The sequence below is a fragment of the Lipotes vexillifer genome, unplaced genomic scaffold (genome assembly GCF_000442215.2).
Source record: "Lipotes vexillifer unplaced genomic scaffold, Lipotes_vexillifer_v1.1 scaffold908, whole genome shotgun sequence".
Lineage (NCBI taxonomy): Eukaryota > Metazoa > Chordata > Mammalia > Artiodactyla > Lipotidae > Lipotes > Lipotes vexillifer.
Window position 1 is genome coordinate 170033 of NW_006797501.1, and position 13843 is coordinate 183875.

The window sequence follows — 13843 nt, forward strand, 5'->3', positions numbered from 1 at the left end:
ATATATATCTAACATCATATCAATTCATGGAAAAAAATATTTGACAAAATTCAACATCCATTCATTGTTAAAAAACTCAGAAAAATAGGTATAGAGGGATCTTCCTCTTCTTTATAAAGAACATCAAGATAAAACCTACAACCAACATTATGCTTAATGATGAAAGACTGAATGTTTTCTCCCCAATATTGGGAGCAAAGCAAAGATACCTGTTCTCATTTCTCTTGTTAACATGCTGCTGGAAAGTCTAGCTAGTGCAATAAAGTAAGAAAAGGAAATAAAAAACATACAGATGAGAAAAGAAGAAATAAAACTATTTGCAGATGAAATGATCATGTATGTGGAAAATACCACAGAATCTACCAAAAAAATCTCTTAGAAATAAAAAGCGAGCTTAGCAAGGCTGCAGGGTTCCAGGTTAACAAACAAAAATCAATTATATTTCTATGTACTAAAAATGAATACCTGGTCACCAAAATTAAATAATGTCATTTATAATCACTCAAAAATGAAATACTTAGGCATAAATCTAACAAAATATGCACAGAACTTGATGGGTAAAATATAGCCTTTTCAATAAATGTTACTTGGAACAATTGCGCACGCGCGCACACACACACACACACGCACACAAATGAGCCTCAATGTAAGTTTCACAGCGCATACAAAAATTAACTCAAAATAGATCTTGGAGTTAAATGTAAAACTTAAAACTAAAAAACTTTTAGGAAAATAAAACTGAAGGAAACCTTTGGGATCTAGGACGAGGCAAAGACTTAGACGTGATGCTAAAAGCACAGTGTTTAAAAAGAAAAAATGGTAAAGTGAACTTCACCAAATTAAAAAATAATATATATATATATGCTCTGTAAAAGACCCTGTTAAATGAATGAAAAGATAAGCTCAGAGTTGGGGAAAGTATTTGGAAGTGAACATTTTTTAAATGATAATAGGTACTTCAAATGGTGGAAATTTGTGTAAAGTTTTTGTTCTTGTGTATGCTTTTCTTCTTTTCTAAAAATTGTATTGTGTTTTATTATTATGGTTCTAAATTTTATTTTGTTATCTAATATTGCTTTATTCAGGTGAATTTTTTTTTTTTTTGATTTGTGAATTGACTATAGTGTGTTCCCAAAGTGTTTACCAGTGATCCTTAGAAATAATTATAAAATAATAAAATATCTTCCTAGCTTTTGTGGGGAGTTTCACACAGGGACTCACCATTTCATGTGACTATTAAAGTGAATATATTACAGATGGAATAAAGAAGTGAAAACTGCATGTGTTAATTCTATTTGAAATAAATACTTGTGGGATTAGTGTGATTTACATTTTTCAATTATGCTGAGAAAATCTGTGTCAAATTAGGAAATTCTGTTACAAAAAAAATCAAATAGAATAGAAAAAGGTAGACTTTAGGGACTAGATACATATAAAAGAAAAACATGGAAAAAATAAAGAAAAAATTAAAGACGTACAAATGTACTGAGAATATCAAATTAATTGGAAATCTCTTTATGTAATTACATGCAGTCTGAATGGAACGTAGTTTTAGATTCTTTTTTAAAGTACTCTTCCTGTTGGAACACAAAATACTCTCTTCCATCTGAGTCATTTTTACAAAAGTCTTTACTTTTCTTTTGAAATGCCTCATTATGCTTTATACCAGGGTTAACAGTAGCCCTATTTTCATCCCAGGGTTACAATAGCAAGTGGTAGAGTATAAATATTTCATTATTCTATCATCTGTTTTGTTGATTCTTGATAGTATTTTGCCTAAGCATGCGTTGTCCTTTGTTAAGCTTTTACTACAATTCTTTAATTCCTTTTATTGGATTGAAAATATTAGTACTAATCATCTTTTATAGTTAATTTATTAATTTTTAAATTTTACATTATGTTAGTTTGGATAAATTGCTTAGTAAATTCTTCTACTAATTTTTTAAGTATCAAATAAGGTATACAGAAGTCCTTAAACTGTTGACAGATAACATTGTTTGGATGCTTGGAATGTTTTAGCACTGTTCTAAGTGCTTTACAAATATTCTCTCCCAAAAGCCCAGTGAGGTTATCTCTGTTTTACAGATGATGAATCGGGGACAGATGGGGTACTTACCCTAGATCACATAGCTAGCAAGTGGTAGAACTGGAATTTAAACCCAGGCAGTTTTTCTCCAGAGTCATCACTCACATAGTGGAGGAAATGCATCACTTTCCCTTAGAAAGTAGATACATCCATTTGTCCTCAGATATCAAATGGTTATGCCATTTGTTCAAGTTTGCAGTGATATCTTTATTGGCATTTTACTGGATAATTGTTTTAGGACATCATAAAACTTGAGTATTGTCTTGAGGTTACTTGTTTTCTGGCAGGGACACTAACTCCACCCACAGCTGATGATTATTCGTTTATCTCTTTAAAGAGATGAGTTATTCACACGTTGGTGGGAAGCAGGGCTCTGCTGTAAACTGCAGTGTGAGCTTAATGGTTCTCTGCTGATGAGAACTGCAGCATCTGACCAGGACCACTTAAACCTAGTCATCTAAATTCCCTCCTGTATTCTTCTCCCTCCCTTCTTACTTATGCAATCAACCTCCCTGCTCCCAAACTACTGTAGGGGAGCAAAAATAATTTTCTGTCTACCCTTCTGAGTTCTTGGCTGAGACCCCTGTAATATAAGACAGATTACAAGAGAAAAACAAACAGAAGTTTACTAACATTTATACCTCACGTATACTGAGAAGATACCCAGGGAAAAATTAGTAACTCCCCGAGGTGAGAATTCATGCTTATATACCATCTAAATAAGGAAAGGGAGGGAGGGTGTAGGCCTCCTATGAGAGAGTAAATTATTATTATTTTTTTTGGTACGTGGGCCTCTCACTGTTGTGGCCTCTCCCGCTGCGGAGCACAGGCTCCGGACACGCAGGCTCAGCGGCCATGGCTTATGGGCCCAGCCGCTCCGTGGCATGTGGGATCTTCCCGGACTGGGGCACGAACCCGTGTCCCCTGAATCAGCAGGTGGACTCTCAACCACTGCACCACCAGAGAAGCCCCTATGATATAATCTTTTATTTAAATGTTATCCTTTACTGGTTTCTGGTATAGATGTGATTTCCTGTAATTTTATGGGTTTTTTTTCCATCACATTTGGTCTCATGGTGTGTGTGTGTGTGCATGTGTGTGTTTGTGTGTGTGTGTATGTTTGTGTTTAGGGTAACAGGCTGAGGGTGGGGCAAAGTTCAAGGGACTAGGGGAAGGAGAGAGAATCTTAACCAAAGTTTGGTTAACAAGCGTTTTATTCCGACTGCTCAGTATAGACAAAGCAGTTAAACTAATCATTAATAGGCAAAGAATGTGAATTTAGAAAGTCTGTGTCAGGGCCTTGTCAAAGACGAACAAGATGGATGTTCATGGGTACAATCTAAGTAATATGGTGGAAGAGTTCTTTGTATAAAACCATTTCCTGAAATAAAGGGATAAGGAGATTCCTTATCTCCTTATCTGCAATCTCAGATAAAATTCAACATTGCCAAGTGTGACAAATAAGTTATTAACACAGGATAATATTTTATAAGGATATTAAACTCAGATCAATGTCAAGAAAGGCTTCTTGGAGGAAAGAACTGAGTCTCCACAAGACTAAGATAGTAAGACAAGTAATTGAGAAGGGCAGTCAAGAAACTGGAATGGCATGCAAAAATCATTGAGGTTTGATTATCAGGTAGTTTTCAGGAATGCAAGTGGTTGAATATTGCCAGAATGGAAGGTATTATATATAGGGTGAAGGAGGATGAGATTGAGAAGGTAAGAAGGCACTAGATCAAAGATTTTGTGTGCCAAGTCAAGAAATTTGTAATTGATCTTTCAATCATATACCAGCAAAAATGCCATATCATCATATCATATCATTGCATTTTGAAAAGTTCATTCTAGCAATAGTGCATATTATGATTTGAAGGGAGTAGGGAGTAGGGATTATTTCAGATATCAGGACATTTTTAGTAAGTTAGAGAAGTGATAAAGACATGCAATAAAGTAATGGTAGAGAACAGAAGAAAATGTAGAGATCAGATGCTTAGGATGTTGAATATATTGGATCTAGCAATATTTGGATATGAAGAAGTGAAAGAGAAAGATAGCCTGGGGTGGTTCTAGGGTTTCTGGGTTAGGTTCATATGGGCAATAGCACCATCCACTAAGAGCATGTGAGAAAGCAGGTCAGGGAAGAAGATTCATGTTCGGGCAAGTTGAGTTTATAGGAATATCTTGTTTTATTGCACTTCACTTTACTGTACTTCACACATAATGCATTTATCACAAATTAAAGGTTTGTGGCAACCCTGCATGGAGCAAGTTTATAGGTGCCATTTTTTTTGACAGCATTTACTCACTTCATGTCTCTGTGTTACATTTTGGTAATTCTCACAATATTTCAAATGTTTTCATTATTATTATATTTGTTATGAGGACCTGTGATTAGTGATTTTTGATGTTTCTACCATAGAAAGATTACAACTCCCTGAAGGCTCTGATGATGGTTAGCTTTATTAGCAATAAAATATTTTTAAAATTAGGGCATGTACATTGTTTTTTTAGACAATGCTATTACACACTTAATAGACTACATTATAGTGTAAACATAATTTTTTTTTTTTTTTTTTTTCTTGCGTTATGCGGGCCTCTCACTGTTGTGGCCTCTCCCATTTGCGGAGCACAGGCTCCGGACGCGCAGGCTCAGCGGCCATGGCTCATGGGCCCAGCCGCTCCGCGGCATGTGGGATCCTCCCGAAACGGGGCACGAACCCGCGTCCCCTGCATCGGCAGGCGGACTCTCAAGCACTGCGCCACCAGGGAAGCCCAAACATAATTTTTATATGTACTGGGAAACCAAAAAATTCATGTGACTTGCTGTATTTCAATATTCCCTTTTTTGTGGTGGTCTGGAACTCAATCTGCAGTATCTCCAAGGTAAGCCTATAATTGGATAATCAGTATGACCATATTGTTCTGTAGCTCTAGAGAGAGTTCCTGCTTAAAGTGAGAAATCTGAGACATCAGGACATAGGTGAGTGTTGGAGCTGTGGATTTGGTTGCAGTCATCTGGACAGTGTGTTCAGATTGAAAAAAGACAAATGGAGAAAATCTTTTCAGTGTGACATTAAGTAGGGTGCGGATAGGTCTTTAAAAAGTCCAGAAGTAAACATTAGTTATATATAGAAAACCAAGAGTGTGGTGTATAGAAGCCAAGGGAAGTGCTTCAATGAGAAATGTCCAATGATAATTTTGTAAAAGTATTAGATAGGATGATAGGGATAGAAGTCAGTGGACTGAGATACAGGAAGAGAGAAGGTGGGACAGCAAATATGGAATTCTGTTTCAAGGACTCTTAATAAAAGTTAGATACAAAGGATGGAGGGTTGGAATGTGTATGATTATTTGTGTGTGTGCATTTTACAGATGGGTGAGACTACATCATATTTATAGGTGAGGCATGGGGACAGTAGCAGGGAAGTAATTGAAAACAGGGAGATTAAACTTAACCATGATGGAGAGCCAATCTTGGACAGGAAGTGAGATACTTCTTGATTTAAGATTAAGTAGAAGTTGCTTCTATTCAGTATAGATATATAAGAGTTAAGTGGGACTATAGTTAAATTTGTAGGGAAGGGAGGAGTGTTAGTTGATAAAGTTCAGACTTGATAGTCCTATATTCTCTGTGAGAAGGTAGCAAGATGTTTAGTTAGCACTAGGGAAAAGGCTTTATAGAGAATAGTACTGAAGGTTTACAGTAGCTCCTGTTGGAAACAGAAGCAAGCCAGGGCCAAGTAAAGGATTTGCTAATTAGCAATGAATGTTTGTAAGTATAAATCTGAAGTAATACTAATCTACAAGGCTTTGTGATTTTTTGTTTTCTTTTAGCAGCTGATTAAGTGTATATGTAGTAAAGGTATTTTTTTTTAGACATGATGGGGTTGATAATTTTCAGAGTTGTTACCTTACCAAGAAATGTATTAGGTTTTTAATGCGTAATTCTTACATTCAAGACATAACTAGAGTGGCTTTTTCTAGCCAGTCAAATGATCAGTAGGATATAAGGAGTCTATGATCCCAAATAAAAAAATTTGCAGGAACAATAATCTTAGAGATAATTTCTTTAAAGGCAATATAGAATATCTTTCCCCAGGGGAATGTGCTGTCTTCCAGTAAAAGTGTGCAACATTCTAGTTAAGATGCCACAAAGTTTTGAACTACTGTAAGTTGTTTTATAAATCCATCATGTATCAGTTTCCTCTGTGATGATCCACAGAATACTTTTAGAGTTTCATTGGATGTCTATTCATGCCGCTATCTTTCAGAGATCAACGTGATTATGGGTAAAATTTTATAACTATGATAGCAGATTGTGAGAAGAATCTAGAATGGAGAAAGTTATCCTCACTGATCTTGCATTTATTTTGTAGAGAATTAAAATTATTTGGTGCTACTAATTCTTGGTCTTCTGATCTAATAAAAATAGATATGAAAATATATTTATTATTTAACTGTTATGTGTATAATAAGATAGCCTGAATGTTTTAATAGTTTATACCATCAGACTACCAAGTTAAAATATCTTTTGTAAATACTTTCATGAGCTATAAATATTAAATATATTTTCTTTATACAGGGATCAACCTATGAGGATGAAATTGATAATATCAAATTTATTATTTCAAAAATTAATGAAATTCTGGCTCATAACTCGCCAGTTTTGATTGTTCAAAGATGGATACGTGGTTTCTTAGTTAGGAAAGAAGTGAGGTATGTTTTATTTTCTTCACTATTTTAATATTAAAAGATGATAAAAAGACATTTCTCTAATATATGCTTTTTTGTATTCCCTATCAAAATGGTACTTTATAGTCTATTTAAACTAATTTTTAGGAACACACCACAGATTCTATAGTAATATAATATTGAGCATAATCAAAATTTGATTCTCTTATTTTTTCTTTTAAATTGACCATATAAATAACTAATCATTAAAGTTTTTATTAATCATTGTCTGAGTAATTCTGACAGTTATTTTAAATTAAACTTAAAAACAGTCAAAAATATATATTACATTTCTCTCATATAATGGGATATAATAGAAATATAAGCCATGTACAATATAACATGAGAGAAATATAAACCATATATATATATATATATATATATATGTATGTATATATATGAGGATTTTGCATTTTGTTTGAATATGAAGATAGTTTTACCAAAACATCTGGTACCACATCAGTCTACATTACCCTTTGATTAATGCCTTTTCCTCTCTCTTTGTTCCTTACATCCCTTTCGAGTAGCTGACATTTTACAAACAGAGGAAAACTTTTCCTATAAGAATCTCTCAACATTGTACTTGGGGAGATAAGATAGGATACTCTGTCATCAATTTATTTTAGTCATGACAAACATCAAACATATGAAAAAAAGATATGAACATTCTCTTATAGTTTATTCTCAGATGCTAAATGGGAGAATTCATAAGATAGAAATAGAACATGTCCCTGAAATATAGGTGGGATTAAATAGATCTGGAGCTGGCAAATACATATTTCCTGAGAAAGAAAGATTAGGACATTTCACTGAAATTAGGACATTTCATTTCAATTCAACATTCTGTAGTAAGACAGAGGGGATGTTCTTATGTGTTAGCCTGCATGTGCTAAATCATAGATGGCAATAGCTCTGATTAAGAGAGACAGTATGAGAGAAAAAACTGAACATAATATAGTGCCTGCAACTTCTGAGGATGAGGGTCCATGTACTTTTCAAACCAAGGTCGAAGTGTGAGAGAGAGTGGGTTCATCAGTGGGGGAAAAGTAAAGTGATTTGGAATAGAAGATGTGAAAAGAATCAGGCAATTGCTAACAGCTACATATTTATTTAAAATATTATTTCTATCTCATATGTTCCATTTAAATTAAGTATGCATTTTCTGTGAAATAAACATCTAATTAAAGGGATTTGTCTTTAGTTTATGCTCCTGGGACTGAGTTTTTCTCTCTTAGAATCAAATTTCCTTTGATATTCCTGTAACACGAGATAAAAACCTTGTACACGGAAACAATATCTGAAAATTCAGCATGCATGAAAAGAATTTGAATGAGCTTTATGGGGAGAAATGTCAGTAGTAATAATATGTCACAGTGGTTCGATACAGACTGACTTGAATTCTTTTTCTCTTTAAAATGCTGTTCCATTAGGCACATTACTTAACTACTCTGGGCCTGAATTTCCTCATAAGTTAAATGGTAGAGAGCAGGGACTAATAGCAGTACTTAGTTCGCTACTTGCTTATGAGAATTGAGATCATGAATATAAAGCACATAGCATCTGGCAAATGTGGATATTACATTCTTATTAGCTGCTATTTTAAAAATATTATTATTGTTGTTCTTCTACCTTATGCTCTCTGCATTATATGATTTTGTGGGAAACTTACTCTTTCCTTGGATTTCTTGCTCCTTTCCAATTACATTTACCACAGCATGCACAGAGCAATCTTTCAAAATTATAAACCTAATCTTATTCACCAACATAAAAATCCTCCAGTTGCTCTCAATTTGTTTAGGGAAAACTATTGTGATATTTGCCCCTGCAATGTTTATCACATACTTTCATTATCAACACTTACAATACTGAATGAAGTTGTCTGCATAATTATCTATATCTCCAAATGTACTGCATACTCTGTATCTATAGTATATAACAGAGTGCTTGACACATGTTAGATGCTCAAAAAATATTTGCTGAATTAATGAATATATTAATAAATAGAGAGACTGTGGAAGCTAGAATCAGAAAAAATATTTCTGGATTCATTTGTGGAAAAGCAAAAACAGAAACAACTAAGAAACATGCAAAGCTGCCCTAAGAGGTGCCTGTGGATTCCTCCAACCTAAAGGTCCAAGTTATTAGTCCTCTCATATGTCTATTTCTAGCAATGAAAAATGTCTCCCTAGGCGCAAATATTTTGTACTCTGCTTGAAATTTGTTGACTTAAACTGTTTGAAATTTTATATACAGCCTTGAAGTACTGTCTAAATTTAGAAAATTATTATGATTAATGCTGTTATCTTTTTTTAACATCTTTATTGGAGTATAATTGCTTAAAAATGTTGTGTTAGCTTCTGCTATATAACAAAATGAATCAGTTATATGTATATGGAAATATATGTATACATGATGCTGTATCTTTTGAAGTGGTATTATTCTAATATAAATGATATGGTACAAGGGAGGCATACTTTTATTCTTAGAATGAAATATTGGGATCAGATTGGCAGCCTCCTAAACCTAAGTAAGGGTAACTACATTGAGGTCACAAGGAGGATTATTAGTTGGGTCAGTGGGATGTGAAAAAAGGGAAAAGAATGGAAACAAACATTTATTGAATGTGTGGTGTATGCAAATTGGTGTGTAAATACCATGTTAGGTATTTTAATCCACTTTATATCATTTAATACAGCAGAGCTTTTGAGTTTGTCCTGTATTTTCTGTCTTATGGATGAAGAATTAAGAATTTAAACTTGGTTGAGAGGTTGGGATATGTATCCAATGGCAGACAGCTATGGTGTGTTGGATATTTGTGGTCAGTTATAAAGAGATGAAACGGTGTATGTTAAATCTACAAGTGTTACGTTCTTTTGTTTAACATAGCCCAAATTCTGTGCTCTTTTTACTTTTATCTCTGAAGACCTGGGAACAGCTATTTTCCAAAGAGCCCTAGTATTTTTGGTAGGGAATGGTATTTAGGAACTAAGGTCTGGGCACTAAATGTGTTCATTGCTACTGGAGTGTCATGGTTCTTAGGCTATTTCAGCAGACAGAATAGAAAATGGATTTTTTAAATCATAAATTCATATTTCTAATGCTAATCCAACACAGAAGGTTCTTCACTGACTTCTTCTTTCCACATTACACTTCCCTTCTTCCATCATGTGAATTCTGGTTGCTAACATTATCAGTAATGTTACTCATTAGCTGAATCCTAATAAACACAAAATAGTTTCAGGATTACTATACATAAACTACTATCAACAAGAAACATTTAATAAAGTTAAAACGTGTTAAAGGATTTTTTTGTCTTTAGATTGGAGATATATAGTTAAAATAATTGTTTTTTTTAAAATAATTGTTGAATGGGTACTTAGTATAACCATAGTATATTAGTTCCTTATCTAATGATTTTATTTCTTTTTAATTTTTAAAATCTTTCTTATTTTAAGGTTCCATTTCTCTTAAGGTATTTTCTGTTCTGTTCATTATAATTATTCCTCTTCTAGGTTAGTATTTATTTATAAAATGAGTGTTAAATATCTTATTCTGAGCCCTATCATTGCATTTCTAAATTAGTCTAATTTTAGTTTATGTGGTCTTGTATATCTTTTATAATTTTCTTGATACCTTTTAGTTTATTTTTTAAAATAAGACTATTTTATTTTAGAGTAGTTTCAGTTACACAGAAAAATTAAGCAGGAGGTACAGAGATTTCCATTATACTCCCAGCCCCTACCCATGCATAGCCTCCCCCATTATAAACATTCCCTATCAGAGTGGTACATTTTTTTTAAATTGATGAACTTACACTGACATACCATAATCACCCAAAATCTATAGTTTACAGTAAACTCTTGGTATTGAACATTCTGTAAGTTTGGACAAATGTACAATGACATATATCCATCATTATGGAATCACATTGTTTAATTTTACTGCCCCCTAAAATCCTCAGTCCTCTGCCTAGTCACCCCATCCCCCTCTCTAACTCTGTCAACCACTTATCTTTTTATTGTCTCCATAGTTTTGCCTATTCCAGAATGTCATATAGTTAGAATCATATAGTATATACCCTTTTCAGATTGGCTTCTTTCATTTAGTAACGTGGATTTAAGATTCCTCTGTGTATTTTCATAGCTTGATAAGATAATTTCGTTTTAGAGCTGAATAATACTACATTGTCTGGATGTACGTTTCTTTATTCATATACCTACTGAAGGATGTGTTGATTACTTTCACATTTTAGCATTTATGAATAAACCTGCTATAAACATCGATGTGCAGGGTTTTTTTTGTGGACAGTTTTCTGCATCTTTGGATAAATACCAAGGAGCACAATTGCTGGATTGTATGGTAAGGTTTTGTTTAGTTTTATAAGAAATTGCCAAACTCTTTTCCAGTGGCTATACTATTTGCATGCCCACCAGCAATGAATGAGAGTTCCTATTGCTCCACATCTTCACCAGCATTTGGTGTTATTGTTCTGGATTTTGGCATGTGTGGTGGTATCTTATTGTTGTTTTAATTTGTATTTCACTGGTGATATATAATGTGGAGCATCTTTGCATATGCTTATTTGTCATCTATATATCGTTTTGGTGAGGTGTCTGTTAAGGTATTTGGCTTTTTTAAAAAATGAGATCTTCGTTTACTTCTTGTTGAGTTTTAATAGTTCGTTGTATATTTTGAATAACAGTTCTTTTTTAGGTGCCTTTTTCAAAAATTTGCTCCTAGTCTATAGCTCATATTCTCTTTCTCATAACTTTGTCTTTTCTGGAGCAGAAGTTTTTTAATTTTAATGAAGCCAAGCTTCTCAATTCTTTCTTTCATGGATTATGTCTTTGGTGTTATATCTAAAAAGCCATTGCCATACCCAAGGTCATCTAGGTTTTCTCCTATGTTATCTTCTAGGAGTTTTATAATTTTGCACTTTACATTTATGTAATAGATCCATTTTTGAGTTAATTTTCATGAAAGGAGTAATTTCTGTGTCTAGGTTTTTTGTGTGTTCATTTTCTGCACATGACTATTTTAACATCATTGGTTGAAAAGACTGTCTTTGCTCCATTGTATGGCCTTTGTTCCTTCATGAAAGATCAGTTGACTATATTTCTGTCTATTTCTGAGTTCTCTGTTCTGTTCCATTAATACATTCTTTTGCCAGTACCACATTGTCGTGATTACTGTAGCTTTATAGTAATCTCGAAGTTGGGTGGTATCTCAGTCCTCTAATTTGTCCTTTTCCTTCAATTGTCTTAGCTATTCTGGATTTTGTACCTCTCAATAGAAACTTTAGAATCAGTTTGTCAACACCTACACAATAACATGCTGGTATTCTGATTGGTATTACATTGAATATATAGATAAGTTGAGAAGAACTGATACCTTGTCTATATAAAATCTTCCTATCCATGAACATAGAATATCTCTTATTTATTTAGTTATTTGCTTTTGTTCCTCAGATATTTTTTTAACATCTTTATTGGAGTATAATTGCTTTACAATTGTGTGTTAGTTTCTGCTTTATAACAAAGTGAGTAGCTATACATATACATATATCCCCATATAGAAAAGTTTTTAAAAAGTTCTCCTTGGGGCTTCCCTGGTGGTGCAGTGGTTGAGAGTCCTCCTGCCGATGCAGGGGACACGGGTTCGTGCCCTGGTCCGGGAAGATCCAACATGCCGTAGAGCGGCTGGGCCCGTGGCCATGGCTGCTGAGCCTGTGCGTCCGGAGCCTGTGCTCTGCAACGGGAGAGGCCACAACAGTGAGAGGCCCACGTACCACAAAAAAAAAAAAAAAAAGTTCTCCTTGTGCCTAAGAAAATAATATATCTTATTGTGGATAGTTACAAAAATATAGAAAGCTACAAAGTTAGATTAAAATATCCCTTACCTTATCATGCAGTGATAACCACTTTTTTTTCCCCATTTTTAAAATTTTTATTATTTTTTAACATCTTTACTGTAGTATAATTGCTTTACAATGGTGTGCTAGTTTCTTTTTTTTTTTTAACATCTTTATTAGAGTATAATTGCTTTACAATGGTGTGTCACTTTCTGCTTTATAACAAAGTGAATCAGTTATACATATACATATGTCCCCATATCTCCTCCCTCTTGTTTCTCCCTCCCACCCTCCCTATCCCACCCCTCTAGATGGTCACAAAGCACCAAGCTGATCTCCCTGTGCTATGTGGCTGCTTCCCACTAGCTATCTGTTTCAGTAGTGTATATATGTCCATGCCACTCTTTCACTTTGTCCCAGCTTAATCTTCCCCCGCCCCATATCCTCAAGTCCATTCTCTACTACGTCTGCAACTTTATTCCCATCTTGCCCCTAGGTTCTTCTATTTTCTTTTTTTAAATCTTTTTAGATTCCATATATGTGTGTTAGCATACGGTATTTGTTTTTATCTTTCTGACTTACTCCACTCTATATGACACTCTAGGTCCATCCACCTCACTACAAATAACTCAGTTTCGTTCCTTTTTATGGCTGAGTAATATTCCATTGTATATATGTGCCACATCTTCTTTATCCTTTCATCTGTTGATGGACACTTAGGTTGCTTCCATTTACTGGCTATTGTAAATAGAGCTGCAATGAACATTGTGGTACATGACTCTTTTTCAATTATGGTTTTCTCAGTGTATATGCCCAGTAGTGGGATTGCTGGTTCGTATGGTAGTTCTATTTGTACTTTTTTAAGGAACCTCCATAATGTTCTCCATAGTGGCTGTATTAATTTACATTCCCACCAACAGTGCAAGAGGGTTCCCTTTTCTCCACACCCTCTCCAGCATTTATTGTTTGTAGATTTTTTGATGATGACCATTCTGACTGCTGTGAGATGATATCTCATTATAGTTTTGATTTGCATTTCTCTAATGATTAATGATGTTAAGCATTCTTTCATGTGTCTGTTGGCAATCTGTATATCTTCTTTGGAGAAATGTCTATTTAGGTCTTCAGCCCATTTTTGGATTGGGTTGTTTGTTTATTTGATATTGAGCTGA

The 13843-nt window shown here is 34.0% G+C and overlaps 1 protein-coding gene across 1 annotated transcript in view; it reads left to right on the forward strand.

The window, feature by feature from the left end:
- LRRIQ3 (leucine rich repeats and IQ motif containing 3) overlaps positions 1-13843 on the forward strand; it is a 219604-nt gene that overhangs the window by 50752 nt on the left and 155009 nt on the right. Inside the window, exon 4 of the mRNA XM_007469660.1 lies at positions 6672-6805. Within this exon, the coding sequence (XP_007469722.1) occupies positions 6672-6805 (134 nt within the window). The remainder of the gene's footprint in view (positions 1-6671; positions 6806-13843) is intronic.